The sequence below is a fragment of the Trachemys scripta genome, chromosome 3, assembly GCF_013100865.1.
Source record: "Trachemys scripta elegans isolate TJP31775 chromosome 3, CAS_Tse_1.0, whole genome shotgun sequence".
Taxonomy (NCBI): Eukaryota; Metazoa; Chordata; order Testudines; family Emydidae; genus Trachemys; species Trachemys scripta.
Window position 1 is genome coordinate 35,316,275 of NC_048300.1, and position 26,399 is coordinate 35,342,673.

Genomic DNA, 26,399 nt, shown 5'->3' on the forward strand with positions numbered 1-26,399 from the left:
GCATTTGCATGGTTAAATGGCAGCTCAGAAACCCTGGTGCTGAACAAATAATTAGCTGGAGAAGTTCCCGTTGGCATGATCAAGTGAGATATTTCCAGGCTCAAGGTTTCCAAGTTCATCTTAGGCACTAACCTTCTAACGGGCAAGGGAACATCTTTATTAATGATTCTCCACCTCTGTGCCAGAGCTGAGGGAATTGGAGGCAGGCTAAAGGAAGGAGCCATTGTTTCTGCACTTAAGGAATACAAGTGACTAGGAAACCGTCAGAGAAACTACAAAGGGGCAGCACCGTGAGATTTGAACATACTAGAGTAATGAACTTTTTAAAAAAATTGTCTTTATCTTAAAAGTACCGGCATGTTAAATACTGTGTTATAAAGAAGCTTTTAAAGCTGTGAGAGTCAACCATATTGACTGCACTCTTAAGAAGATGGAAGACCCCTGAACATTTTTGAAATTTTAAAATGTGTTCAGTAGAAATAATCTTTCTGTGCAAATTTACAGCTATGAAATGTTATATTTTAGTGTGTAAAAAGAATGGTTTTTAGTCACCAATTATTGGAGATGGTCCCAAGTCACAATATTTGGATCTGTATTTAGGCACCCAAAAGTTTGGAATTACATTCAGAGTATTTGTTTGGCTCCATTTCTACACATTCCCTCTGCGGTACTGTTCTTCCAAAAATCTGACAGCCGTAGTCCTCTCTCTACCCTCTTCAAAGTAGCCATCTTGGATGAGAAGCGAGCACAGGAGGAAGGAGTTCCCAGGAAAGTTTCTGAAACTTTAAAATGTTTGCTTACACTATGTTTATTATTCCAGTAAAAACAAAGCTTTGAAAGCTACAAAAAGCTCTATAGACGTTCTGAGGGGAAACTGCGAGATGGCAAGAGCTGAATATTTTGTAAGATTAGGAAAGCACGTTTTCCATGAGGTTCTTTTTGAGTAAGCCATATCCAAATAGACTTTTTCACTAAAAACAAAATCTTTACAGCTCAAGGCAGGAGAAGGGAAATCCTTTCTAATTTAACTAAGTCAGATGACTAGAAACAGGCACCACTTAAAAAATTAAGGTTTAGGTTCCTGCAATTAAAATAAATTAATTAAGCTTTGGTGAAAACACATCTGAACCCCAATTTAAAAAGTGGGGTGGATTTTTCTGTTTTGTTTTGGTTTTGTATAGGTCACTATAGAACAAAAAATATTTTAACCGTTTTTCTCTTTTTTTTAAAAAAAGTGTGGAGTGGGGGGGAGGGGAGGGGTTGGAAGGTCTGTGGGTTGATTGGTTCATATCCAGACCAAGCTGAAGGTAGCCGAAAATTGTTACCATCTGATGGCTCCGCTATAGTCTATATCAAATGAGCTTGACCAGTTCCCAGAGCAAAAGTAGCCACATCACAAACCGATTACTGTAATTAGCAACCTTGATGACAGTCCCAGCAAAGAGGACAAGGACTGAATGAGCCATGTAGAATGAACTATCCTCTCACCCACAAATATGGCTTTTTCCAGGTCAGGAATGAAGCACAGTAAAACAGAATGAAGAAATGCACGCTGCTATTTCAATCTCCTTTGCTGTCAATCCACCACCACTCAAAAGCAATAGATTCACACACAAAAATTAAAAGAATCAAACCATTTTCATATTTTATTTCTCTTTTCTCTTTTGAATTGGCAGCTAATCCAGAGAATGTGATTCGGGTCAAGTAAGTAGAACTGTGATAATAAAATCAGCAAAAGGACAAATTAGAGAACAAGGATTAGAAGAGCATCCTTTCTTTAAGCACCACCAAAGCCCATGAAAATGTTTCCTTCCATTTCAAAGAGGCAAATCAAAGATGGCAAACACAGCAAGGACAGGTATAGTAGACAAAGATCCATCTTCTCCAAATAGTTGCCATTTCTTGGAGAATAAGCTACAAATATCAACATTTTCCAACACAACTATACAGCACTACAAGCTGTATTCACAGTACCCATTAAGGTGATATGTTTTAGTAGATTCGGTTATTTTGGGTGTGCTTGAGTTATCTCATTTCTGTGACTCAGTGCTTATCTTCTTAATGAGTCCACAAAGGTAATTTTCACTGACAGAACAAGATAAGCATACTCATCACAAAAGTTATGTATGCCTCCAAGTTCCCCTGAGTGGTTCTGGCACAGGCTGATGCAGGTTCTAGTAGACATAAAGTTAGTGCTGGAGTAGTCACACAGAGAAAGTGAGAGCACGAAATCAGATAGGAACAACAATGGTGCAAGAGATGCAAATTATGTGGGTGACTTGCTTAAAATAAAAAACAAAATCTTGTTTCACATGGCATCTGAGCAACAACATTTGGGGTTCCCCACTTTCTTTAGTAAGTTAATTTAGGTTTTAGTTTATGAAAACTATTAGCTTTCGTATGTGTAAGTACGTGTAAAAGATTGTGTAAGGCAGTGTGGGTGACTGCATGTGGGTGCAAACAAGCATGTTCCTAGTCATAAACACATTACCATGTGGGAAGGCCAGCTTGTTTCCCCTCAGTGTTCAGTCCATACTCCTCAGTTCTGCATAAATAAGCCAAGAGGCTGGATAGCAATTTGGGCTTCCTCTGCTAAAAGTTGTTATTTTAAAACCAGAGGATACAGTTGCTTGCCTTCTTCATTCCTGTGGTGCTGAGTAAAACTCTTAGGACTATATTTTCAAAATGATACTGGCAAATTATTTTGCCTGCGTATATTGGGTGATATCCAGTCTTCTGCAGAGGACCAGCGCAGGGCCAATGGTCACTGAAATCCCACTTAGGTCCTATTTTGGGAATTAAAAAGTGCTTAGGTCTTGTACTTGTTCTCTACATGGGGTGAATTTCATCAATGATGAGTACTGTACCTGAGAAAATAATTAATTCTCAACCTTCCCCTCCCACCCACCCCCCCAAAAAAATTAATGAGACAGCATTGTTCCAATGTGCACTTTTGTCTTTGTTTTGATGTAACCTGCTGTGACTATAGGCATTGTGACAATAGATTAACTATAAGAAAGAAACAATAAAAAACATCAGAACTTTTAGGAGGGGCTAGCTGGTGCTGAGACTACTTGTACAACATATTCTAATAAAATTCAGATGGAGAGGAGAGAGACAGTTAAATTAAGCCATTGCTACAATTTTTAGAGGCAAATTTTCCAAACTGGCTGACAAGGTTGTGCTCATAAAATTTGTGCACGTCAGCTGCATATCAAAATGCACATCTGTTTAAGTAAGAGGCCATTTGGAAAATAAATATCCCGTTTCTAATAAACAATTCTCCATTTAGCACACAAATGCGCTTGATGTGCATTTAATTTTAAAAAAAGAACAATGTATATATCTATATAAATATTACAGACAGAACCCTTTTGTTAAAACAATGACAATGGAGTTGCAAAGTCAAGCACTAAGGAGTTAGGAAATGTCAGAATTAAGGTTGCCTGTGCAACCTTAATTTGTTCCCCCTGTGCATATGTATTATGATACAGTCTTTACTTACATGAGCACTATTATTTCCACAGGACCTCTGCTTCATGCAGTGCACAGGATGGATGGTGCTTACTTTCTTAAATTCTAATTCGAACAAGTATTAAATAATAAAATACATTTTAAAACACAGGATGGTACAGGCACAGTGTTACTGATGAGATCAGTGTATAAAGGCTTCACATAAATGGATTTAGAGGAGAAAATTGAAGGAAAGGAAGGCAGGCATTTGCCAGATGGGAAATAGGAGGTATTCCATGAACAAGGGAAAGAGTGAAAGATAAAAAACAGAGCAGAAAAGATATGAAGGGAAGAGTAAGCAGAGGTAGGCCCATAAGGAATGAGAGCGGAGGAGGCGATGGCAAGAGAGGCATATATGGGTGAGAAGTTTCCAAGATTTTAAGAGCAGAAGGGGCCACAGTGATCATCTTGTCTGACTTCCTGCTTACCACATGCCATAGAATTTCACTTAGTAATTCCTGCAAGAAGCCCTTAGTTTCTGAGTAAACTTCTCTCACTGTAAGACATGTTTCTAGACTTTGAATCATTCTTGTGGCTCTTTTCTGAACCCATTTGAGTTTTTCAATAATCCTTTTTAAAGAGTATACATCAGAACTCGACACAGTATTGGAGTAATGATCACATTAATGACATATCTAAAGGTTAAACCACCTCTCTCTATTCTTCGTGTAAGATTTTTCTGTGTCTCCCTAATGTCATTTTGTCAAAATTTAAAGCCTGCCCCATTTTTCTTATGTCTGTGGATTTGGTTAGTTGTGAGCACTGTTGAAGAGGAGCAGTATGCTGAAAACAGGGAAAACTAAGATGTTGACCATCTATCAGCATAGCACCATGATGCATAGAGAAGATGGGAAGATGGTTACTAATGGGAGCCAAGAAGAGACAATCTCCAGTGTACGACAGCTAAAAAGGATGGAAATCCATCAACAAGAGCAGGAATTCACTTAGTAAACTCAGCACCACATGGCGGGTAGGAGAGGTAAAGAAATATATAAACCTCTCTGCTGTACTTTATGGACTTGCCAAGAGTATGATTTATTCCAAAATAAAACATTTCCTATTCTTCTTTAAAAACAAAACAAAAAAATAGAAACACAGCAGCATTATAACATCCTTGTCAGGACTACCCTCTCCATCTGAAAACAAGACAGAACAGACACACTATCCTCTTCAGGCTTATGAACTTAGCAAGGTGGAAAGCATTATACCAACGATACAAAGCGCAGAAGGCAATTTTGTATCCTGTGAACAAGAACTATCTATCCCTCTGAGTTAATTTTAGTTTATTGAAAACAGATGTGAATACCATAGAACCATAACTTTATACAGAAAACTGTCAGCCACACTTTATCTTAAATTCCTTCAAAGAAAGGCATCAACTTTCTTATATCAGCTGCCTGCAGCTACTCTGCCTCTCCAGCCTGACAAAATACCAAAGGACTATGCAAATTGAAAGTTTATTAAAGACATAACTTGCACGGTCCTAGAGAAGACCAGCATGACACAGCGCCAGGAATTTGACTTAACACAATCAAAAAATCTTGATTCAGGAATGGCCTATGCTGAAAAGTTAGACTGACATAGCTATGGCTATCAGGGGTGTGAAAATTTTTTCACATCCCTGAGCCACATAGCTATAGTGACCCAACCCTTTAAGTACACACATATAGGTTGCTGGAAGATTCTTTTGTCAACCTAGCTATTTCTGTTCGGGGAGGTGGCTTACCTATAGTGATGGAAAAACCCTTCCATCATTATAGGAAGAGTCTATGCTACAGCGCTAAATACAGCTGTAGTGCACACAGTGTAGTGTGACAAAGCTCTGTCCTTGTCTCCGTGGGTCCCGTGTTTCCTGGTGGATTTCGCTAGCCTCAGAGGCTCACTGTGACCCTCCATGTAGTCCTTCTCTCTCTAGAGGCAAGGGTCACAGCTTACCGTGCCATTTTCATCATAAGCCAGCAAGGGAGATGAGGAGAAGAAACTCTCCCTCGTACAGTCTCCGTTGTCTCCCAGTCTCAATGATTGATCGGGGAGGGAAGGGGAGGAAAGTGGGGAGCCTGGGCCTGCCCTCAACTCCAGGTTCCAGCTCGCGGACCGTAATAGTAGCAGCTATGGTAGCTGACTTTTTGGAAAAAGGACTTGTACAATTCCCTGGGCCACTTCCCCACAACAGCCCCACTCAATATTTCCTTCAGGGCCTCCTTCCTTGCGCCTGATATGGATTTGTACTGCTTAGTTCTTCCAACAGTGTGGCTTCCTCCCACAGCTCCTGACACGCGCCTGACTGACTAACTGGGAGGCTTTTAACTAGTTCCAGCCAGCCCTTGATTGGGTTCAGGTGTCCCAATCAACCTAGATATCCTCCACTGCTTTCTAGAAGGATCTTAATTGGCCCCAGGTGTCTTGATTAACGTGGAGCAACTGCCATTTGGTTACCGTGGTACCAGGGATTTGTTTAGCCTGGGGCTAACATACCTGTTCCTCACTACTTTACTATAGCCATCTGGCCTTGCCCCGTCACAGTAGATATGGCCTTACAGAGGTCCTCCTATAGTTGCAGAAATTGCTTGTGCTATTTTTTCCCCCTCCCTACGGCTTGTAGATCTGTCTCATTTTTGGTTCTTTACATATTTTGACCAGGACACAGCAGCAAAAAAGACAAAATATAAGAAAGTCTTTTTAAACAGGCTGCAACTTTATTAAATCAATACTACTGGGTAAAACATCTAGCAAGGACTGACTAGAGTGGATCTGCCTTCCTTAAGGGGTAGAGACGTTACTTAGTCCCAAATGACCAATTGAGGTTCAAGTACCATCACTGAAACTTACCATCATCCTTCCCTCATATGCAGGATGAAGTCAAAGAGGGCTCCTTCCTGTACCAGACATTCAGGCCCACCCCCTCCCCATGCAGCATCCCTAAGAGATATCCCATCTTCAGCCTATTCCTATTCCCAGTCTTGGGTTTATCTAGGAACTGGCCACTTATTTAACTAAGTACTGACAGCGGAACATATGCAGTTGTGAGAAGTACAATATTATTAATACAGCCTACTGACCCTCCAGGATGCTGCGAGGAAGGTGAAAATGCTACACCACTATCTCCAGTTTGGCAAGAAGTAGAAAATTCCTTCCCTGCTCCAAAAAGCAATTGGTTTAATACCCACAGCATGCCCAGAAATCCAGTTCTAACCTAATCCCACGTGTGGGCCCCTCCCTATCCACAATCTTCAATCCGCCAGTAGACATCTCCACCAAAAACCCCTCCAAGCATCTGAAGATCCTGACAGAGGCCAAGCAGTTTTGAAATCATCTGTTGTTGCCACCATACATTCGAATTCCACATATCTTGAGGCTGGGCACTTCGGGATGCACTGTGCAACCCACAGCCTGCAAGATTTGTCTCTAATAGCAATCAGGCCCCTGCAACATGGCTGCAGTGAGATTTTCAATAAATAGATTGACGAGACGTCCCGTTTTTAAAGGGACAGTACCGTATTTAAGCCCTCCTGCATGTGTCTTGACTTTTTCTTAAAAACAGGCAAATTATCCTGTATTTTCTGCCTCCCCACATCAGTATTGGTGGGTCCTGCTGCTGGCCAGATCCCTGCTCGCCAGCCGCCGCCCACCAGCGGTGAGTGGGGAGGTCCACTGGCCAACGTCGGGGGTGGGTGTGTAAGGCTAGTGTCAGGGGGTAGCCGTGTTAGTCTGTATCTACAAAAACAACAAGGAGTCTGGTTGGGCATAAACTTTCGTGGGTAAAAACCTCACTTCAGATGCATAGAGTGGCAGAGCAAAGATGCAGTGCACAGGGCAGCCACTCCCCTGCAGGTCCGTCAGTGCAGCCCCTGCTGCGTGTCAGCTCTCGGCCAGCAGGGCCCTGCCCCCATCCAGCTTCAGGCCAGCACCGGCTGCGGTGGCTGGTGAGGGTGGGCAGGCACCAGGCAGCAGCTGGTTGTGTGTCGCCTCTGCTGTCCACCCATAGTCCCTTTATGTACTCCACCTCTCACTGTCCTCTCCCTGCTTTGGCCCTTTGCCCTCCCCCCCGAAGTGTTAGCTGCTTTTCGACACTGTGCGGGTAGGAAGGGACAAGCTGCTTCCAGCCACAGTGGTTGCGGAGGGGGCGGGGGGAGAGGGAGGGCGGGGAGAGAAGTAGGGTGACCAGATGTCCTGATTTTATAGAGACAGTTCCAATTTTTGGGTCTTTTTCTTATATAGGCTCCCATTTCCCCCCCACCCCATCCCAATTTTTCACATTTGCTGTCTGATCACCCTAGAGAGATGAGATGAGCTCTGCAAAGACATGGCCCAGGTCATCCCTTTCCCGCCTCCTCTTCCCCTGTGGCTGGAAGTAGCTCCCATCCCCTCCCTCCCACACAGAGCCAAAAGGTTGCTGCTGACCACATTCTGGTGTGAACCCTGGCAGAAATTGGGGAGGGGGGCATGTGACCCTGAATGCCACCCGCCCACGTGTTGCCTTGGGAAGACCTGGTACCAGGAGAGGCGGGTCCATCCCAGGGGCCCAGCCAGTCATGAAGTGCACAGAGCGCTGGGCAGGGAGGGTCAGGTCAGTCAGTCACACCCGCCCCGTGTGAGAGAGGTGTACAGGAGTGTGTGTATGTCACCTCTCCCCATGTGTATGTGGGAGGTAAGGGTGTGTGTGTGTGTCACCCCTCTCTGTCTGAACCCTAAAGCCTTAAAGATAAGAAGGCAAATAAGAATCCAACTATGCAGTATTTCTTTTTAACGGGGGCTCAGTCAACTTGATGTTAATTTCAACATTTGTACCGCATAGTTCTGATTGATTGCTGTTGAACTCGCTTGAATATGAGTACATTTTACCAGGTATCCCATATTTAGCATAGGGAAATATGGTCACCCTATCAATAAAGATTCTCTGGTAGATAAAGCCTATGAGATGATCATAGGGAAGAAGAGAGTTTGGGAAGCTGGGTTATTTGACAACCATTGTGGGAAAGGAAAAGCATTGTCATGTTGGCCGCCTCAGGAAGAAAGACAAGTAATGGAGGAAGGGACATCTGGGGAGTGGAATGAGGGATGTGTGGACTAGAGGTTAAAGCATAGAATCAGGAGTTCTGGATTCTATTCCCAGCTCCACTACTGACATGCTGTGTGCCCTTGAATAAGTCACATAAGCTGTGTGCCTCAGTTGTTCATCTCTAGACATTTTTCTACTGTTCCACACATGAGTAAAACACACTGAGAGAGTCTTACGCTTGGTCTACACTAACCCCCGAAATCGAACTAAGGTACGCAACTTCAGCTACGTGAATAACGTAGCTGAAGTTCGAAGTACCTTAGTTCGATCTTACCTCGGTCCACACGCGGCAGGCAGGCTCCCCCGTTGACTCCGTGGTACTCCTCTCGTCTAGCTGGAGTACCGCAGTCGACGGCGAGCACTTCCGGGTTCGACTTATCGCGTCCAGACAAGACGCGATAAGTCGAACCCAGAAGTTCGATCGCTCGCCGCCGAACTACCGGGTAAGTGTAGACCTACCCTTAGATGAAAGATACTAACTTAAACTGTAAGCTCTTTGTGGGAAGGACTGTCTTTTTGTCACTTATTTGTACAGAATCTAGCACAATGAAGCCCCGATCCTTGACTGCAGTCCCTACACACTAATACAAATATATAACTAACATATAGTACATTATTATCCAACCCAAGTAAAGATTCAGGTGTGTGTAGGCATGTGTTTCCATTGTCCTTCTGTTGTGTCAACTTATTGCCTCTAATCTTAGACTGTAAGCTCTTTAAGGAAGAGGACTACCTCTTTGTTATGTGTTTGGGTAGTACCTACCACAATGATTCCCCGGTATATGACGGGGTTCATAGGTGCTACCATAAATAATAAATAAACACATAACATTAGTGATAAGAAGTTTTTTTCTTTTATTAACTGATTCACCCAGCTCAGTCAGGAGAATCTGTCTGTAAAACAAATTCCCACAGGAAATTAGAGCAATCCAGAGTCTGTCAATCTTTAGAAAACAATACAAACCTTCCTATTTGATAAAGCTTCTCCACCATAAATAGAATAACATTTGCAACAACTGCTCCCTGCTCACCTCCAAACCCAAAACCCTACCTCAAGCAGAGTTTTCTGTAGTGTGAAAAAGAAGAAAAGCCAGAGACTTCCTGAAGTCCACTACAGGCTTTGCTATTGCCAATCTAATTAATGAAGAATGTGCTCAGATACTATGTTGATGGGCAGCAGTACAAAATCCTAAAACAGATTATTAGAAGTACTAATAGTTGATATTATAACACCTGGTATCATTATAATTCATATGTTAAGTTCTAGAGCACATCTAAGTGAGTTCATGGATAATTTGTGTATAGGACAAAGGGTTAAAGTAATCAAATACATTATGCGCATGAATAATTTGTCCAACTCTTGCAACTATCTATTAGCACTTAGTAATTTAGTGGCGTTATTATTTCATATCACCAATAAGCATCAGCAAGGAATCCTGACTACCCTTCTAGACACTACAAATAAATACATAACTGTACAGTAGACCAGTTACCCCTAGAGTAAATTGTTTACCTTAATATCTATTGTCATAAAATATAACAGAGTTCTCAACAGTTCCCAGAGAATTGCTTGTTTTATAGTCTGTATGAGTCTAAATAAATAAACAAATAAGTATACAGTATGTTATCTAAGTCCACGTCCCAATGCCACTAGTAATAGATCCCTATAGTACAGTATATTTTCTTGTGCATTTTCCAGTCTAGCCTTAAATGGCTAACGTTCTATGAGGTGGAAAAGGCCAAACAGTGGTTATAGTACTGAACCCATTGCTTCTACTCTTTCAAGTTTCCTTGTAGCTTTGAGACAGTAGCAAGTATCTTAATTAAGGATCTTCTTAATACATCATGGAGTTGAAGGGCTCATCCATCCACTTTATTGTGCAAGCACCTAAGCAGAGTTTAGATTTAATACTGAAAGGAGAAACTGAGCTTGATTAATATGGAAGAAATGAAAAATAGTCTTTATTTTTGGATGCAGAGTGACACATTTGTATTGGTTAGAATATAGAATATTTTATAAAACAGGTGTGTTAACCATAGAAAAGACTTTACTGAGAATTTACATCTAAGCTTTAAATAAAGCATATTTGGCATTTGGCACAATACGTCACTTATTTTTATAATTTAATTATTTTATGTAGAAAAGGCAGAAAATGTTATTGCACTCAATAAGTTAAACACTTGACATTTTTATACCTTAAAATGCAACATTTTAGGAGTCTAGATATGTTTATTAATTAGTGATTATTAACACCCAGTAAACAACATTATATCTTGTAAAAACACAATCTTTCTTCACAGCATGGAGCTGAAATGTATTATTCACTGATTCCATATGCTGAAATACACTCAAATGATCACAAATGACCTTAAGCATTAGATAAATGTAAATGAGGACAGGATGGAAAATGTGCTTTTGATTGATATCTAAAAGACCAGGTTTGAAATCTTGACAGGGGATGAAGTCCTATACAAAATAAATGGCAATATGAAACATCCAGAATGTATCATCCTATGGCCAGACATACCACATGAAGGAGCCCATCCCAAAAGGAGTTGAGTGTTTAAGAGTGTTCACAGGAGATGCTTAGCATCTTCAAGGTTTGGAACCTAAAAGATTATCTCTGGGGTGTGTATGTGCTAGCTCTGTTTGGCAAGCAATTGTGGTAATGCACAGATCTAGCTAACTGTGTGTATTTACATCCCAATGAATGTAAATAATTTCTAGCTATCAATTGCATGTGCCTACCCTAAGGGCCTGCACAGGAAAGTTATATCAGTATAAACTAAGGCTGGGTCTACACTACCCACCTGAATCGGCAGGTAGAAATCGACCTCTCGGGGATCGATTTATCGCGTCCCATCGGGACGCGACAATCGATCCCCGAATCGATGCTCTTACTCCACCAGCGGAGGTGGGAGTAAGCACCGTCGACGGGAAGCCGCAGAGGTCGATTTTGCCGCCGTCCTCACAGCAGGGTAAGTCGGCTGCGATACGTCGAATTCAGCTACTCTATTCATGTAGCTGAATTTGCGTATCTTAAATCGACACCCCCCTGTAGTGTAGATGTAGCCTAAGGTGTGAATTTAGGCCACTACAGTTATTATACCGCTACAACTGCCTGTGTGGATACATTTATTCCAGAATAACAGTGCCTTTTTTCAGTTTAGCTTATATTAGGGCTGGTCTACACTGGGAAGGGGGGGTCGATGTAAGATACGCAACTTCAGCTATGGGAATAGTGTAGCTGAAGTCGACGCATCTTATTTCGACTTACCTCCCATCCTCACGGCGCGGGATTGATGGCCACGGCTCCCCCGTCGACTCTGCTACCGCCGCTCGCCCTGGTGGAGTTCCGGAGTCGACAGGAGCGCGTTCAGGGATCGATATATATCGCATCTAGACAAGTAGTCTGGACATACCTATAGTCTGGCCTATACTACAAAGTTAAGTCAACTTAAGTCATCTTGCGTTGATCTCTTTGGGCATGTGTGTACACTCAAATTTGTCTTCAACCAATGAAAGCCTTCCATTACAGCAATGCAGAAACAAGAATCAATCTGGTGCTGAGCCACAGACCTGCTGCTTTTATAATGTTGCATGCTATACTTGGCAGACACCCCACAAGCACCTCACAGACCACCATGGATACCTCCAAGGAGCCCCCTGCTGTGAACAGCATGGAGGAAGAAGAGGAGGATGAGGAGAGGAACACATGGCAGACGTTCAAGCTACGCAACGAGACAGGTCCTGTTTAAGACTCAGCCACAATCTAGCCAGTCTGATGAAGCCCAGACAAGCCCGATGAAGCGGAAGGAACCTTGGGTAAGTGTGTTCATGAATTTCCCTACACTGTTCAAATGTAAAGATGGCACCCGGCCCAACCCCAAGTTATCAGTACACAGGTGTTGACTTTTCATTGTTCTACTCATACAAGACGAGGTTGTGGTACAACAAACAGAGGTAGAGTTGTTATCTGCTATCCTTTCCCCTGTAGGGTTGGGCAGAGGAGGTGGAGCCATGCAGAGCATTTTGTTTATGTACATGTCCCTTGTATCCTCCCAAAAATTCTCAATGAAACTCTGCAATCCTCTCACAAAGGTTTCTAGGGAGGCAATCTTATTGCTTCCTACAAAGGTAGAATATTTTCTCACACCACGCCGCAGTGACTTTGGCAGGCACTATTGTAATAAATAGACTAGAGGCATATAGGTCTGGCTCAGTAGCGTAGCTACAGTGGGAGCGGCCGCTCCCCATTGAGCATATTCCCCCAAAGTGGCGCCTTTTTAATCTTTACATTCACCCCAGCAGCCCAGGTCTTCGGCATCAATTCGGCGGCAGGTCCCTCAGCCACTCCGGGTCTTCGGCGGTTCGGCGGCAATTCGGCGGTGGGTCTTTCAGCTGCTCCGGATCTTTGGTACAAGTCTTCAGCGGCAAGACTTGAGTTTTTCTTTTTTTTTTTACTTCGCTGCTTCAGCGTCTTTTTTTATGTGTTCGCTCCCCCGCTGGTAGAACCTGGCTACGCCACTGAACTGTCTGGCTTCAGGATGCCAGCAGCAGCTGGGTTCTCTGTGCCTTTATTACCCTCAGGAGTGAAATATCAGCTAAAATCACCACCACATGTGGACAAAGGTGCCAGTACTCAGTGCCACTGCCGTGTTCTTGTACACAATTTGTTGAGGGAAGTCAAAACAGCTTTTGTAAAGGGAAATCATGCCTCCCCAATCTATTAGATTTCTCTGAGGGGTCAAAAACATGTGGACAAGGGTGATCCAGTGGATATATTGTACTTGGACTTTCAGAAAGCCTTTGATAAGGTCCCTCACCAAAGGCTCTTAAGCAAATTAAGCAGTCATGGGATAAGAGGGAAGGTCCTGTCATGGATCAGTAACTGGTTGAAAGACAGGAAACAAAGGCTAAGACTAAATGGTCAGCTTTCAGAATGGAGACAGGTAAATAGTGATGTCCCCCAGGGGTCTGTACTGGAACCAGTGCTGTCCAACATACTCATAAATAATCTGGGAAAACGGGTAAACAGTGAGGTGGCAAAGTTTGGAGATGATATAAAGTTACTCAAGATAGTTAAGTCCAAAGCAGACTGCAAAGAGTTATAAAGGGATCTCACAAAACTGGGTGAGTGGGCAACAAAATGGCAGATGAAATTCAAAGTTGATAAATGCAAAGCAATGTGCCCTGGAAAATGAAATCACAATTATTCAAACAAAATGATGGGACCTAAAATTAGCTGTTACCACTCACGAAAGAGATCTTGGAGTCACTTTGGATAGTTCTCTGAAAACATCCACTCAACATGCAGCATCAGTCAGAAAACCTAACAGAATGTTAGGAACCATTAGGAAAAGGATAATTAAGAAGATATAAATATCATAATACCACTATATAAATCCATGGTATGCCCATGCATTGCACACAGTGTGTAGTTCTGGTCACCCCGTCTCAAAAAAGATATATTACAAATGGAAAAAGTACAGAGAAGGGCAACAAAAATGATTAAGGGTATGCAAAAGCTTCCATATAAGGAGAGATTAAAAGACTAGGACTGTTCAATTTGGAAAAGAGACAGTTAAGGGGGGATATGATAGAGGTCTATAAAATCATAAATGGTGTGGAGAAAGTGAATAAGAAAGCGTAATTTATCTCTTCACATAACACAAGAACCAGGGGTCACCTAATGAAATTAATAGGCAGTTGGTTTAAAACAAACAAAAGGAAGTACTTCTTCACACAACACAAATGAGATCCTGTGGAACTCATTGCCAGGGGATGTTGTGAAGGCTAAAAGTATAACTGGGTTCAAAAAAGAATTAGTTAACTTCATGGAGGATAAGTCCATCAATGGCAATTAGCCAAGATGGTGAGGAATGCAGCTGCATCCTCTGGGGGTCTGTAAACCTCTGATCAGGGCCGGCTTCAGGCACCAACTTCTCAAGCAGGTGCTTGGGGCGGCCGCTCCAGAGAAGGGCGGCATGTCCAGGTATTCGGCGGCAATTCGGCAGACGGTCCCTCACTCCGCTTGGGAGTGAAGGACCTCCCGCCGAATTGCCGCCACAGATCGTGATCACGGCTTTTGGTTTTATTTTGGCTGCTTGGGGCGGCCAAAACCCTGGAACCGGCCCTGCCTCCGATTGCCAGATACTGGGACTAGACAACTGGGGATGGATAATTTCCCTGCTCTGTTCATTCCCTTTGAAGAATCTGGCATTGACCACTGTCAGGAGACAGGATACTGGGCTAGATGGATCATTGGTCTAACCCAATATGGCCGTTCTTATGTTCTTTTCCCATGGAAATAAGAGCCGAAATTTCATTGTTTTATGCAACTGAAAAATTCCCTCCTCATTTTCCACCACCTCCTCTGGCAGGCCATATTCACCATGGTTGGTGCTGGAGAATGGTGATGTGCAGAGATGATCCAAAGTGGAAGTGTCAAAAAGCATGTCTGATTTAAATTTTTTTCTTGAAATAAGGAAAGAAACTTATCTTTCCCTTTCTGTCGTGATTGGAAATCCAATGATATATCTGTGTGTTTTATTTGCAGCTGCTGGACTGTGTGGACAAGGGACAATATGTTCAGTGAGATCCTGCAAATCAGTGCTGCACCAGACTGCGAATAGAGAACCTGGAGGGTGAATATGGCAGGCAGCATGAAGAAGGAAAGATCCAACAGGAGAAAGGCTCAAGAGTCAGAGCAAGGGATGCACCAAGACATTATGGAGCTTCTTAGGCAGTAAACACAGATACTGCACACTCTTGTTGATCTTCAGGTCCAATAATCACAGGCTCTCCTCTCTTTGCAGTTAATGGAGAACTCCAGTTTAGCAGCCCCTTGCATCCCCCTAACATTCCACATAGCATCATGCGCTGCATCCTTACCCCTACCACTCCATGGCAGAGGACAGTAAGGAGAATCACAGCTTCACATACACTGACCCGTGAGTGTCCCTCCTTGCTTTTTGATACAAAATATTGATGCTGTGTTGTCTGTCAAGACCTGCACCACTATGCCTGAGATCTGGGGAATGAAGACCTGGCAAGCCAAGCATATTGCCCTGAGTTCCGGGAGTTCTTTCTGCCAAGGTAGGCTCCCCACCCCAGGTCTGATGCATCTGAGACTAAGGTTACCAATGTATGAGGGGCAGCAAAGAGTACTCCTTTCATTACGGATCCTGGGTCTCTCCACCAGGTCAGCGAGGAGAGGACCGGAGGCAGAATCGTAAGCATCCAGTCCAGGCGGTGTCTGCTTAGGGAGTAGACTTACGCCAGCCATAATTGAAAGGGTCTGAGGCTAGCCTTGCACGCTGCACCATGCCACCATGTGACCCAGCAGCTTGGGGCAGACCCGAGCGGTCACTAGTGAGTGGATTGTGACCTGGGAACTCAGACCCAACATAGCTCGGAAACAGGCTTCCATTAGACAGGCTTTGGCCTGGGTTGAATCGAGCACTGCCCCAATGAACTCTATTCTCTGAATTGGGACCATGGTTGACTTCTGCTCATTTATCAACAGACCGAGCATCTGGAAGGTGGCCTGTACTGTGCTGATGCTGTGCTGCACCTGAGCCTGCAACTGACCTTTGGTCAGCCAGTTGTTGAGGTACGGGTAGACTCGCACGCCCGAGGAAGGCTGCCACCACCACCATACACTTTGTGAAGACCCGTGGGGCTGCCGATAGACCGAAGGGAAGAGCGGTGAATTGGTAGTGGCGTTGCCCCACTACGAACCTGAGAAATCTTTTATGAGCGCGGAAGATAGGCATCCTTTAAGTCAAGGGTGGTGTACCAGTCTCCTGGATCCAGAGAGGAAATGATGGACCAAAGAGACCATACGGAACCTCAGTTTCTTGAGCTATTTGTTGAGGTAATGCAGGTCCAGGATGGACTGTAGCCTCCCCACTACCCCCACCTCCATGGCCTTTGGGATTAGAAAATATTGGGTGTAACCCCCTTCCCTCTTAAATCTCAAAGAATCTCCTCCACGAAATTCTAACCTAGGGGAGCTTCCATCTTTTAGATGAGAAACTGCTTGTGAGAAGGGTCCCTGAAGAGAGACAGGGGAGTCGGGGGTGGATGAAAATTGAAGGGTGTAACTGACTGTTACTGTACTCAATACCCAATGGTCTATATTATATATCACCGCACTGGGCTGGAGGGCAACAGGCAGTACAAAAACAAAAGAGGGGACGGATCTAGAGCTGAGACTGGTATAATGCAGTCGGGCATACCTTCAGAAGGCCTGCCTGGACCCACTGGAGTATCTTTGAGAGCCCAATTGGGAGGCAGAGGTAGGTGGGAGTGGTTGTCATTTTTTATAATCTTTTCCATTTTTTTTTTGGTAGGGCTCCTACCTGGGAGATGTCACAAACCTGGGAGGTTGCTGGGGCCTGGGATGCTTCCTGGAGGCTAGTACCGTAGCATGTAAAGGAACGAAGTAAAGCTTTCGTCCTTGAGACTGTGTAGCTTCGAGTCTGACTGATCCGAAAACAGGGAGAAGCCCTGAAAAGGGTGGTCCTGGATGGACTGCTGAACCTTGTGAGGAAGGCGAGATGATTGCAGCCACAACCAGCACCTAATGGTGACTGCTGGTGCCATAGTCCTGGCTGCTGAGTTGGCCGCATCCAGAGTCGCCTGAAGGGAGATCCTGGACACAGTCTTGCCCTCCTCAAAGATGGCCACAAATTCCTGCCTCGATTCCTGTGGGTGGGAGTCTTTAAATTTGGACAGCGAGTCCCAGAGATTAAAATTGTACCACCCCAGTAGAGCCTGCTGGTTGCAGATACATAGTTAGAGACTGCCCATTGAATAAACCTTCCATCCAAACAGGTCTAGTCTCTTAGCTTCTTTATTTTTGAGGTTAACACTCGACTGTCCCAAGTTTCCCACTCATTCACCACTAACGCTACCAGAGATCCTGTGGGAGGGTGTGAGTAAAGGTAGTCAAAACCACTTGCCGGAACATAGTATTTCTTCTCTGCCCTCTTTGAGGTGGGGGGGGGGAAGGCAGAGAAGAAGGGGTCTGCCATAGTATCTTAACAGACCCCAAAACTGTTTCATTTATGGATAAGGCTACTCTGGAGGGAGCAGCAGCAGCCAGGATGTCGATCAGGCTGTGCACCAACTCCTTAAGCTCTTTCACCTCCAGACCCAAGTTTGCTGTGACTCTTTTCAGGAGGTCCTGGTGGGCTATGAAGTCGTCTTGAGGGAGAAGGGTACTAGGGCCTGCAACCACCTCATCCAGGGACGATGAGGAGAAGGCCTGCACCAGAAGAGGCCTGCTGGATCTTGTTCCTTTCTAATTCAGTCATGTTAGCTGGTGAGGGTCCTTGAAGGGTCAGTAGGATTGGGAAAGACAGCAGATCCTTCTCTGCCTAAAAGGCCTCCAGTGTTGAGGGAGCCAGCACCCATCTGGCTCCACGGCTGCTCCCGGGAGTAGGTGGCAGGTCCCGTACTGGTCTTGGCAGAGTCTGTGGAGCCATCAGTGGCTCAGGGGAGGACGAGTGGCCCAACATTGGTCTAACCATGCCAGTCTTTCCCTGCTTGTCTCTCTTTGGCACTGAAGAACGTCCTTTCTCGGTGCGCTGTTTCTTATGTTTCTTCCTTGGCACTGGGGACAGAGAATGGTTCTGGGAAGAACATGCTGCCAGTGGAGCACTCCGCACAAATGCCAAAATACTTGATACTGATTTGGAGCAGCTCAACTCCGAGGCTGGTCAGAGGCCTGCCTCGAAAAGAATGGCTTTCAGTTGAATATCCCTGTCCTTTTTGGTACAGGGTATGAAGTCCCTGCAGATCTGGCACTTCTCTTTGATGTGACACTTTAGACAGCTAGTGTGCAGGTCACTAACTGCCATCGGCTTGCTGCAAGAGGCACACAGCTTGAAGCCCGGGGACCGGGGCATGCCTAGCCCTGGGGGTGAAAAGTCCCTCAATGACAGGGACAAATATTAACACTACTATATACACTAACTCTAAGAACTATATACACTAACTATGATAACTATACAGAATATGACCAAGAAAGTCCAACCACTGGAAAAGAAAACCTTGCCACAGCAAGAAGGATCGTTCCAGCAACTGTCATGGGTGGTAAGAAGGAACTGAGGGTGCTAGAGCCGGCCCTATGGATACCACTGAGGGAAAAATCTCCGCAGCGTGCACACATCTAGCATGGAATGGACATGAGCAAGCACTCGAAGAAAAACCAGGATTTCACCCCTAGTTCTTTAATTGTGCCAAACATTATCTAGCAATTTTATAATGATATACATCAAAATGTTGTAAGTATTTTAGCTAATTCTCAGAATACTTCCGTCAGGTAAGTAAATACCACCCACATTTGATAGAGTAAGGGAAAATGAGACAGAGAGGTTAAGACCTGTCAGCAGAATTGGCACAATCAAGATCAGAATAGAAGAATTCCTGGAGTAAAATTTTCAACATCGAAGTCACTTAGGCCTGGTCTACACTGGGGGGTCAACCTAAGGTACGCAACTTCAGCTACGAGACTAGCGTAGCTGAAGTCGATGTATCTTAGGTCGACTTACCTCGCGTCGTCACGGTGCAGGGTCGACTGCCACCGCTCCCCTGTCAACTCTGCCTCTCGCCGTGGTGGAGTACAGGAGTCGACGGCAGAGCGATTGCGGATCAATTTATTGCGTCTACACTAGACACGATAAATCGATCCCTGATAGATCAATCACTACCCGCTGATCCAGGTAGATGTACCCTTAGGAACTTAAGACCCAATGACTTTCAGTAGGAGCGAGGAGGAGTCTTTTGAAAATAAGGCATAGGCTCTTGGGTGATTTAGGTGCTTTTGAAAATGTTAACCCTTACTCCCTGCCCCTTATTCAGTACAACTGACCACGATACCTCACAACTACCCAGTTTTCAACCAAGCAATGAACAGCTTTCTAATGCTGAAAGACATACTGTATATTTAAAAAAATTTAAAGGAAGAAAAATAGTATGTCACATGGGGCCAAGATTAATTACATTTTACTCTCTAGGTCAAAAAGCAATTAAGTTCAGATAAATATATTTTATGTACTACTATCCCAATTTCAATTCAGATTTTTTTCCAGAGATCTCAACATACCTGGAAACACAAACATGCACATACATGCAGTCAGCAAAAACTGTACTGTATTATCCATGTATAATTGCTCTTTGCTAAGACTGATCACAGGTGAGGGCCACATATAACTTTGGGGACCATCATCCAGAAGTTATGATTCATTATTTATTTTACATCCAGTAGTATAATTCCTTAAATTAAAGGACACAATCTAGTCCTGAATAGTGGTATGGTATCAGAATTCAGGACTAGATGCTTCCTTTAGTTTAATAAATTCCCTTCCCATGAACGGCAAATTACTAGCCTGGATAATTGATACTGTACAGTTATCTTCCTTGCCAATAGAGATATTATAACTCACATTTCTGCATACATTTCACAGTATAATTTTATACAAACAATTCATCAGCAGCTTTTAAAATATCTTACCGGCTTGATACAGTCTGAGCCTTAAATACTCCTGCATTTTGATTTCTGATGATGATGTCACTTACATCTGTAACATACTTGTTAAGAATCATCCATAAAATTAGCATAAAAATAATGATTTAATGAAAAGTACTCCCCCCTACCCTAATTGTTAATGTCTTCATAGCTTCTTTTACCCATTAGGTCTTCCATAATCTGTGTTCATAGTGAGTGTTTTTAGAAATAATGAATGTATAGTGCTACTGCAGAAGTACTCTGATACCCCTAGCCAGTAACTCACCAAATTTATCCATGTCCATCATCAATTCTTTTTGTGGGTTTTTTTAAACAAAGGTCTTTTAGTCCTTATGTATTTTTAAAGCTAACTACTAGTTTAAAACAAAAACAAAAAACAAAAAAAGGAAGCAGCAGCACAACCACAATGACTCTTGGGATACATACTAGGGATACAGACCAGTCAGCACAACAGATGATGTGCTGTTCATTTTGCATGGCTTTTTTACCTTGTTTAGCTTGATATGTGCAAGTAGCTCACTGGGCAGACACTTCAGGAGCTCAAGGTGTTGAATTCCTCCCTGAAACAACACCCAGGCATTTGGCTCCTGGCTGTGATGGTCTGTGTGAAATGTAGCATTCAGCAGGACTGTACTCAGTGGAGTTTCTGGTTTGTTGTGAGCAATAAGTGGCACATGGGCTGAAAAAGAGTATTGTCTTTGCTTCATCCTCAGCCTCTTCGAGTACAGAAACTTAGGACACAGATTTTGACATCCCTCCCACTTCCACCCCCCCCCCCATAGTCAGTCCCCTGCTAACCAAAACAAGGAGTGGCACTGATTGGTTTCAGAAGGAGCTTGACCCAGTCCTCTTTAGTTGGAGGGAGAATCTCCACAACTGTGGATGGTACTTGTGGCTAGTGGTAAAGAGTACTGTTGGAACAAATGGGGGTGGCAAGGTACTGAGATAGTCTTGAGAGGATAAACAAAAATATATCTGAACCTCAATGTATCTGAGTGATTCATTCAAAAAATATGACACAAATATCAATGTTAGGACCTGTCCCTGTTCCTAATAATACTGGTATCTGGTTCAAAAAGCATTAATCTCCTTCTCTAAAATAACTTCTCACTCTTACAATAATCACTAAAATCAGCATAGCAAAGCAAGACCAGTGCAAGGTGCTCAGATACTACAGTGATGGTAGAAATGTCTAATCACACAGGCAGTTTATATGAATGAACCAAAACAATGGTGGCTTTTTTTGTTACATGTCACCATGCTCAGGGTGAACCTAAGCCTCTGACTGCCAGAAGCCGGGAAGGGAAGGGAGGGGTGAATCACTCCAGATGCCCTGTTCCGTACTGTCACGACCACTGTTGGAGACAGGATACTGGGCTATATGGCCATTCTTATGTCACGGAAGAAAGTGGAGAAAATCAACCAGTGGTACTAAAGAAAGATGTTATTGAAGTTCACACGTGTAGTTGAATTTTTCAGTGTGAACTTTCTTGCATGCAAATTAAATAATGCTATGTTTTGATAATTAAAAAGTGACTAACATGTCCCCTTATTTCACTTAACTGAAATTACATAATTAACCTACCTAAGGATACTGACTATACAGGAATAGATATTTTAGGAAAAACCTCTTAATGAATAATGTGGAAGTAAAGACAATTTACATTTATTTTGTGTAACAGAAAATTAAAAAATTGTTGACCCAAGAGTGTTTTAAATTAACCTCCCCACACTCTGGACACACCTTTTGAAGTGTTTCCATGGCATTCAATGGAATTCTATGAGGTACAGCATGTACCTGTAGAGCAAAAGAAGGGAATGACTAATCTTATAAGCAGAACGTGTTATTTTGTTAGTAGAGATAACACAGCTGATAAATTAGCCTCAGTGCAGTTAAATTATAATTCTGAAAAAACTATTAATAATTGTAGTAAACATTTTAACATTATGTATTTTAAATACATATACAAACCCATATCTTAAGGCATTCAGGCTGAACTTGGCCTTTATAACCTAGATTTATCATGATTGTTGAGAGATCCACACGCTTTATTATTATTTATTGTTTTAATGGTCATTACAGTGTACTGTGTCAGCACTTTGTATTACTGATACTTTCGGGCACTGAGACTTGTCACACAATTCTAGATAGAGTAGTTCACGTCATCAGTGCACAGTGAGAAATAGAGCTAAACTGGAAGGTACATTACATTAATGAATCAGCTGGCTATTTTTCTTAGAAATGGGCCTGATCTGTGGATCTGGAAATTCTGAGCTGATTCTGAACTTCCCCAGTGTTTTAGGGAGTTCACATTTGGTGTTCTGGTTTGGATCCATCATAGAGATATGACCCAAGCTGCAAAGTACAGATTGAGATCAATATTACCCCAAAGTTTAAAAAGGGGCTTAGATGACTGATGACCCAGTTCAGGTCCATTTTTAATTCTCTCTTGAAAAAATCTAATCTTTTCTTTTTATATTATCTTTATTTATAGAATTAAAAAGGAACTCAAATTAGACAAATACACTCATAATAAATTAAGAGTAAACTTCTGACTGAAGATAACAAAAGCAAGGAAATCTGTCTTTACATCACCAAGTTGTACCCAGGTTCTCCATATAACTATGTGTTATGATCTATTACACAATTTAGAGCTACCTGTGATAAGCACAATGGATGAAACCTTTTAAATGAGTTAATTGCATATGTCAGAGGATCATTTAGGATTTTAAAAGTTCTTAGCATCTCATGTCATAAGCTCATTTATCACTTTAAATATATTTTTATATATTTTCAAATGTACATGTATGGTGAAGAGTGACAGACCTTTGTTTCATTTTAAGGAAGTTAGTATATTCATATGTTATTAGACTATTACATGACTATCATAATATAGGCATTCACAATATACAAAGTGAATTCCTCATCTACCAGCCAAAAACAGACATGTCACAGTTTGGAAAATTATATGAATGGTGTCAAAAATTAAAAGAAAAATCAGATCCTCCAAAGCTTAAGAATACACAAAGCAAGGCAGTTAGTTACGCTCACTGAATTGCAATAACAACAACAACAATAATTATGATGATGATGATAATACAAAGGCAAATACTCAGATGCAATGCACTATTGCCAGGTCGATTTTCAATTAAATTTCACTGATGTATTCATTTGTTTCTTAATGTGCTCATCTTGCCCATTAGGAATAATTAGCAGGCTTGCTTGGTGATTTCCTGGTTTCTGACAGTGATTTTTTTTCTTTTTGTTGACAACCACTTTTACTTTTTGGAAAGTAATTTTTGGATATTATAGTATGACTGCCATGTAATTTAAAATTCCTAAGAAATTTAAAGGGAAGATGTAAACAGTAATTTTTAAAATAAGGTTATTTTAATCAATAATACCTCAATAATAAAGCAAAATACTAGACATTAACTATTCCTGAAGAGCAGAATCCAGAAAAGAAAACAATAATTTAGCAATGCTAATATAATTTGGTACAATAAATTACTAAAATATACCAAAACTATCATAAAAGTTATTAGAAATAAATCATTACTTTTAGTAATTTGGGACATTTGGGGTTAGATTTTGTTCTCAGTTACTCCAATAGAAATCCCCTGATTTCAGTGGGGTTGGCATGGATGTAACAGATCAGAATTTTGTCTATAACTGTTTTATAGTTAGTTACTATAGCAAAGGATGCAAAAATAAAATTATCATAAGACAGAACATAAAACTATCAATGAAGTCCATTAAAATACATAATATGCAACATAAATTGTAAAATGCAGTACAATAGGAGCACTTTGAAGGCTGAGCTCCAGAGTACCAAATGTTAAAATGGGGCGGGGGAAGGGGAACGGGATCTTTTTTGAAGTTTTCAGCAAACACTTCTCTGAAAGGCTAACAGAGTCACTACAGACTTTAAGACTTCTTGTAGGATTTTAGGAAATAAGGTATTTCCAAAAAAAAAAAAAAAGCGTGGGCACTTAACCACTTAACTTTCTTAATTAGGTGATATTAACTATTATCCTTTTGAGAAACAAAAACCATTTTGATCATTTAATTCAATGCAAAGAGTGAATGTTTTTAGCACATATCAGTTCATACCCTTGATGCAGAAGACTTCAACAAATTCGTAAAAATTCAGATGTGTTTATAGGATCTGTTAATTGAGATATTTGCTGACACAATGATTACTAAACCCAAACTGAAACTTTAATGGTAAAAGGTCCTTTTTGTTAAATAGCCGTACTTTTGTCAAACATCAACTTATTTTGCTATGTTGGTTTTGAAAACCTTTTTTCCCCATATGTTTTATTTCCATAATGACACATGGCTAGAGGTGTGATATAATACAGTTACATGAAATGACAGAGGACAGTGCAATTGCCCAGCATCAAGTCACTAATGTAAACATTTGGAATTTAGAAACAATCTCGGAATCATAACTAAAACCCTACAGTTTTGAGAAAAGGGGCATTTTTATGGAGCATTTTTCAAGTTGTAAAGGAAATGATTTGTGATTGGCTGTTATTCTCCATGAAATTGTTGAAGTATTTTAGGCAATTATGGCTGGCTGAGTTACCTCTGAGAACATAAGTGTTTCTAAAGGCTGCTAGCTAATATTCTTGCACTGCCATGTCTCCTGTTTTAACAGCCTTACATAATTGCAAATTTCATTTTTTAAATAATCCACAACAGAGTTTAACTTAATGAAAAAATAAGTACTCATTATGCTAGTGTTCACATACATACAAATCATAAATCTAAAGCATGTGACGTTGCAGTGGCCAAAAATTGAACAACTACTCTTCCTGCAAATGCAAATTTAAAGATCACCAAGGAAAAAAAGCACAGATACCTTGCACTTTTTCCTTTCAGTTTCTAACAGGTATTTATATTCACTATATACATTGGTTCCTGTACTATTGTAGATATATAATGTGACCACAAATCATGCTCACTTTCTCTCTCACTTAGCCAAAAGACAGTTCAATTTTCTGAATTCTGTGTACATATTAGTATGGCATAATAATGATTTATTCTAATATAATATAAGAAATATAATAAAATAGTACATAGAGGAGAGAGTGGTTTTTATAACCCTACATTAAGATAAATAATGCCAAACTGATAATTGATTAAACACAGTATGTGGATAATTTATAGGTAGTTATAAGTTAGTCGTAATAATGGTACTGTGCATGTAATAGTATATACTGTGACTACTATGAAAATATATCTATATTGGACATATTGTAAATGGTTAGTACATGAAAGCAGGTTTGGTACAAAAAATCTAGCAAAAAGAATAAATGTCGAGAGGGAGTTAATTATTTGGTTTACTGCTGTACTTCCTATAACACAGAACATAAAAACCTCTGAACACTTAACCATTAGACAAATATATATCACTGTATTTGCTGCTTTCTCCCTACCAACATGTACTTTTTTTTAATCCAAGAAGAAAATGTGGAATTTATTACTGGGAAAATTTTAGTTTCGTTCAAGAAATGTTATATCTTTCTGTTTTTTAATTACTCCTGGTGGAGACTTTTTTTTTTTTTAATATACCCCATGCTGTCTTTCTTTATATCAATTGTTACTCAGCCAGTAAAAAGGAATGAGCACAACAAACCAGTTTTCTATCTGAATAAGGATACTTTTGATGGCCTTTTCATTTCCATCAGTTAACAGAACTTCTTTGACATCTGCAGAAATAGCAACCTGAAAAAAAGAGCACAGCAAACAATGAGCAAATATGCTTGTCTGTGTGGAAGTGAAGACAGGAGTGACAAGCCTTCAGTATCATGCTTCCTCACCTATTTCTCTGTAACAATCTTCAATCTTTTTTCATTTTATGTCTGCATTATTTTAATCATTCAATCAAATCAGTCAATACTTTTATCATTCCATTTGCGGGAGCCTCTATCTTGCTATCATTCTGTTCCGTAATTGCATTGTGACAGCGGATGATGGTATTCTGAGAGGCTTTCATTTGCGGGCTTCTGTTTATCTAGTAGAGCCATCATACAAGGCTGTCACTCTGCCTTTCAGCTTGCTTCTGTCTGACTGCCTGATGCCCTTCATATAACTTTGCATTGCAGGCAGATGGCTTTGTAAGGGTAATTTTTTTGTGAGCTTTGACATGCTCGCACATTGGGCTGTAACCTCGACACATTGTATAAGAGCGACAGGTTTGTCAAATGCCAATCAGTGTAACAATATGCTTTTATTTGTAGAGACATAAAAACTTGTCTAATGCACTGCACTGCTACAT

At 41.6% G+C, this 26,399-nt stretch overlaps 1 protein-coding gene across 1 annotated transcript in view; it reads right to left on the bottom strand.

The window, feature by feature from the left end:
* The window catches only part of CAMKMT (calmodulin-lysine N-methyltransferase), a 360,601-nt gene that overhangs the window by 29,095 nt on the left and 305,107 nt on the right, over positions 1–26,399 (bottom strand). The window contains exons 6-7 of the mRNA XM_034764427.1: positions 25,783–25,846; positions 20,098–20,164 (exon numbers count right to left, since the gene is read on the bottom strand). Coding sequence (XP_034620318.1) covers positions 20,098–20,164; positions 25,783–25,846 — 131 coding nt within the window. The remainder of the gene's footprint in view (positions 1–20,097; positions 20,165–25,782; positions 25,847–26,399) is intronic.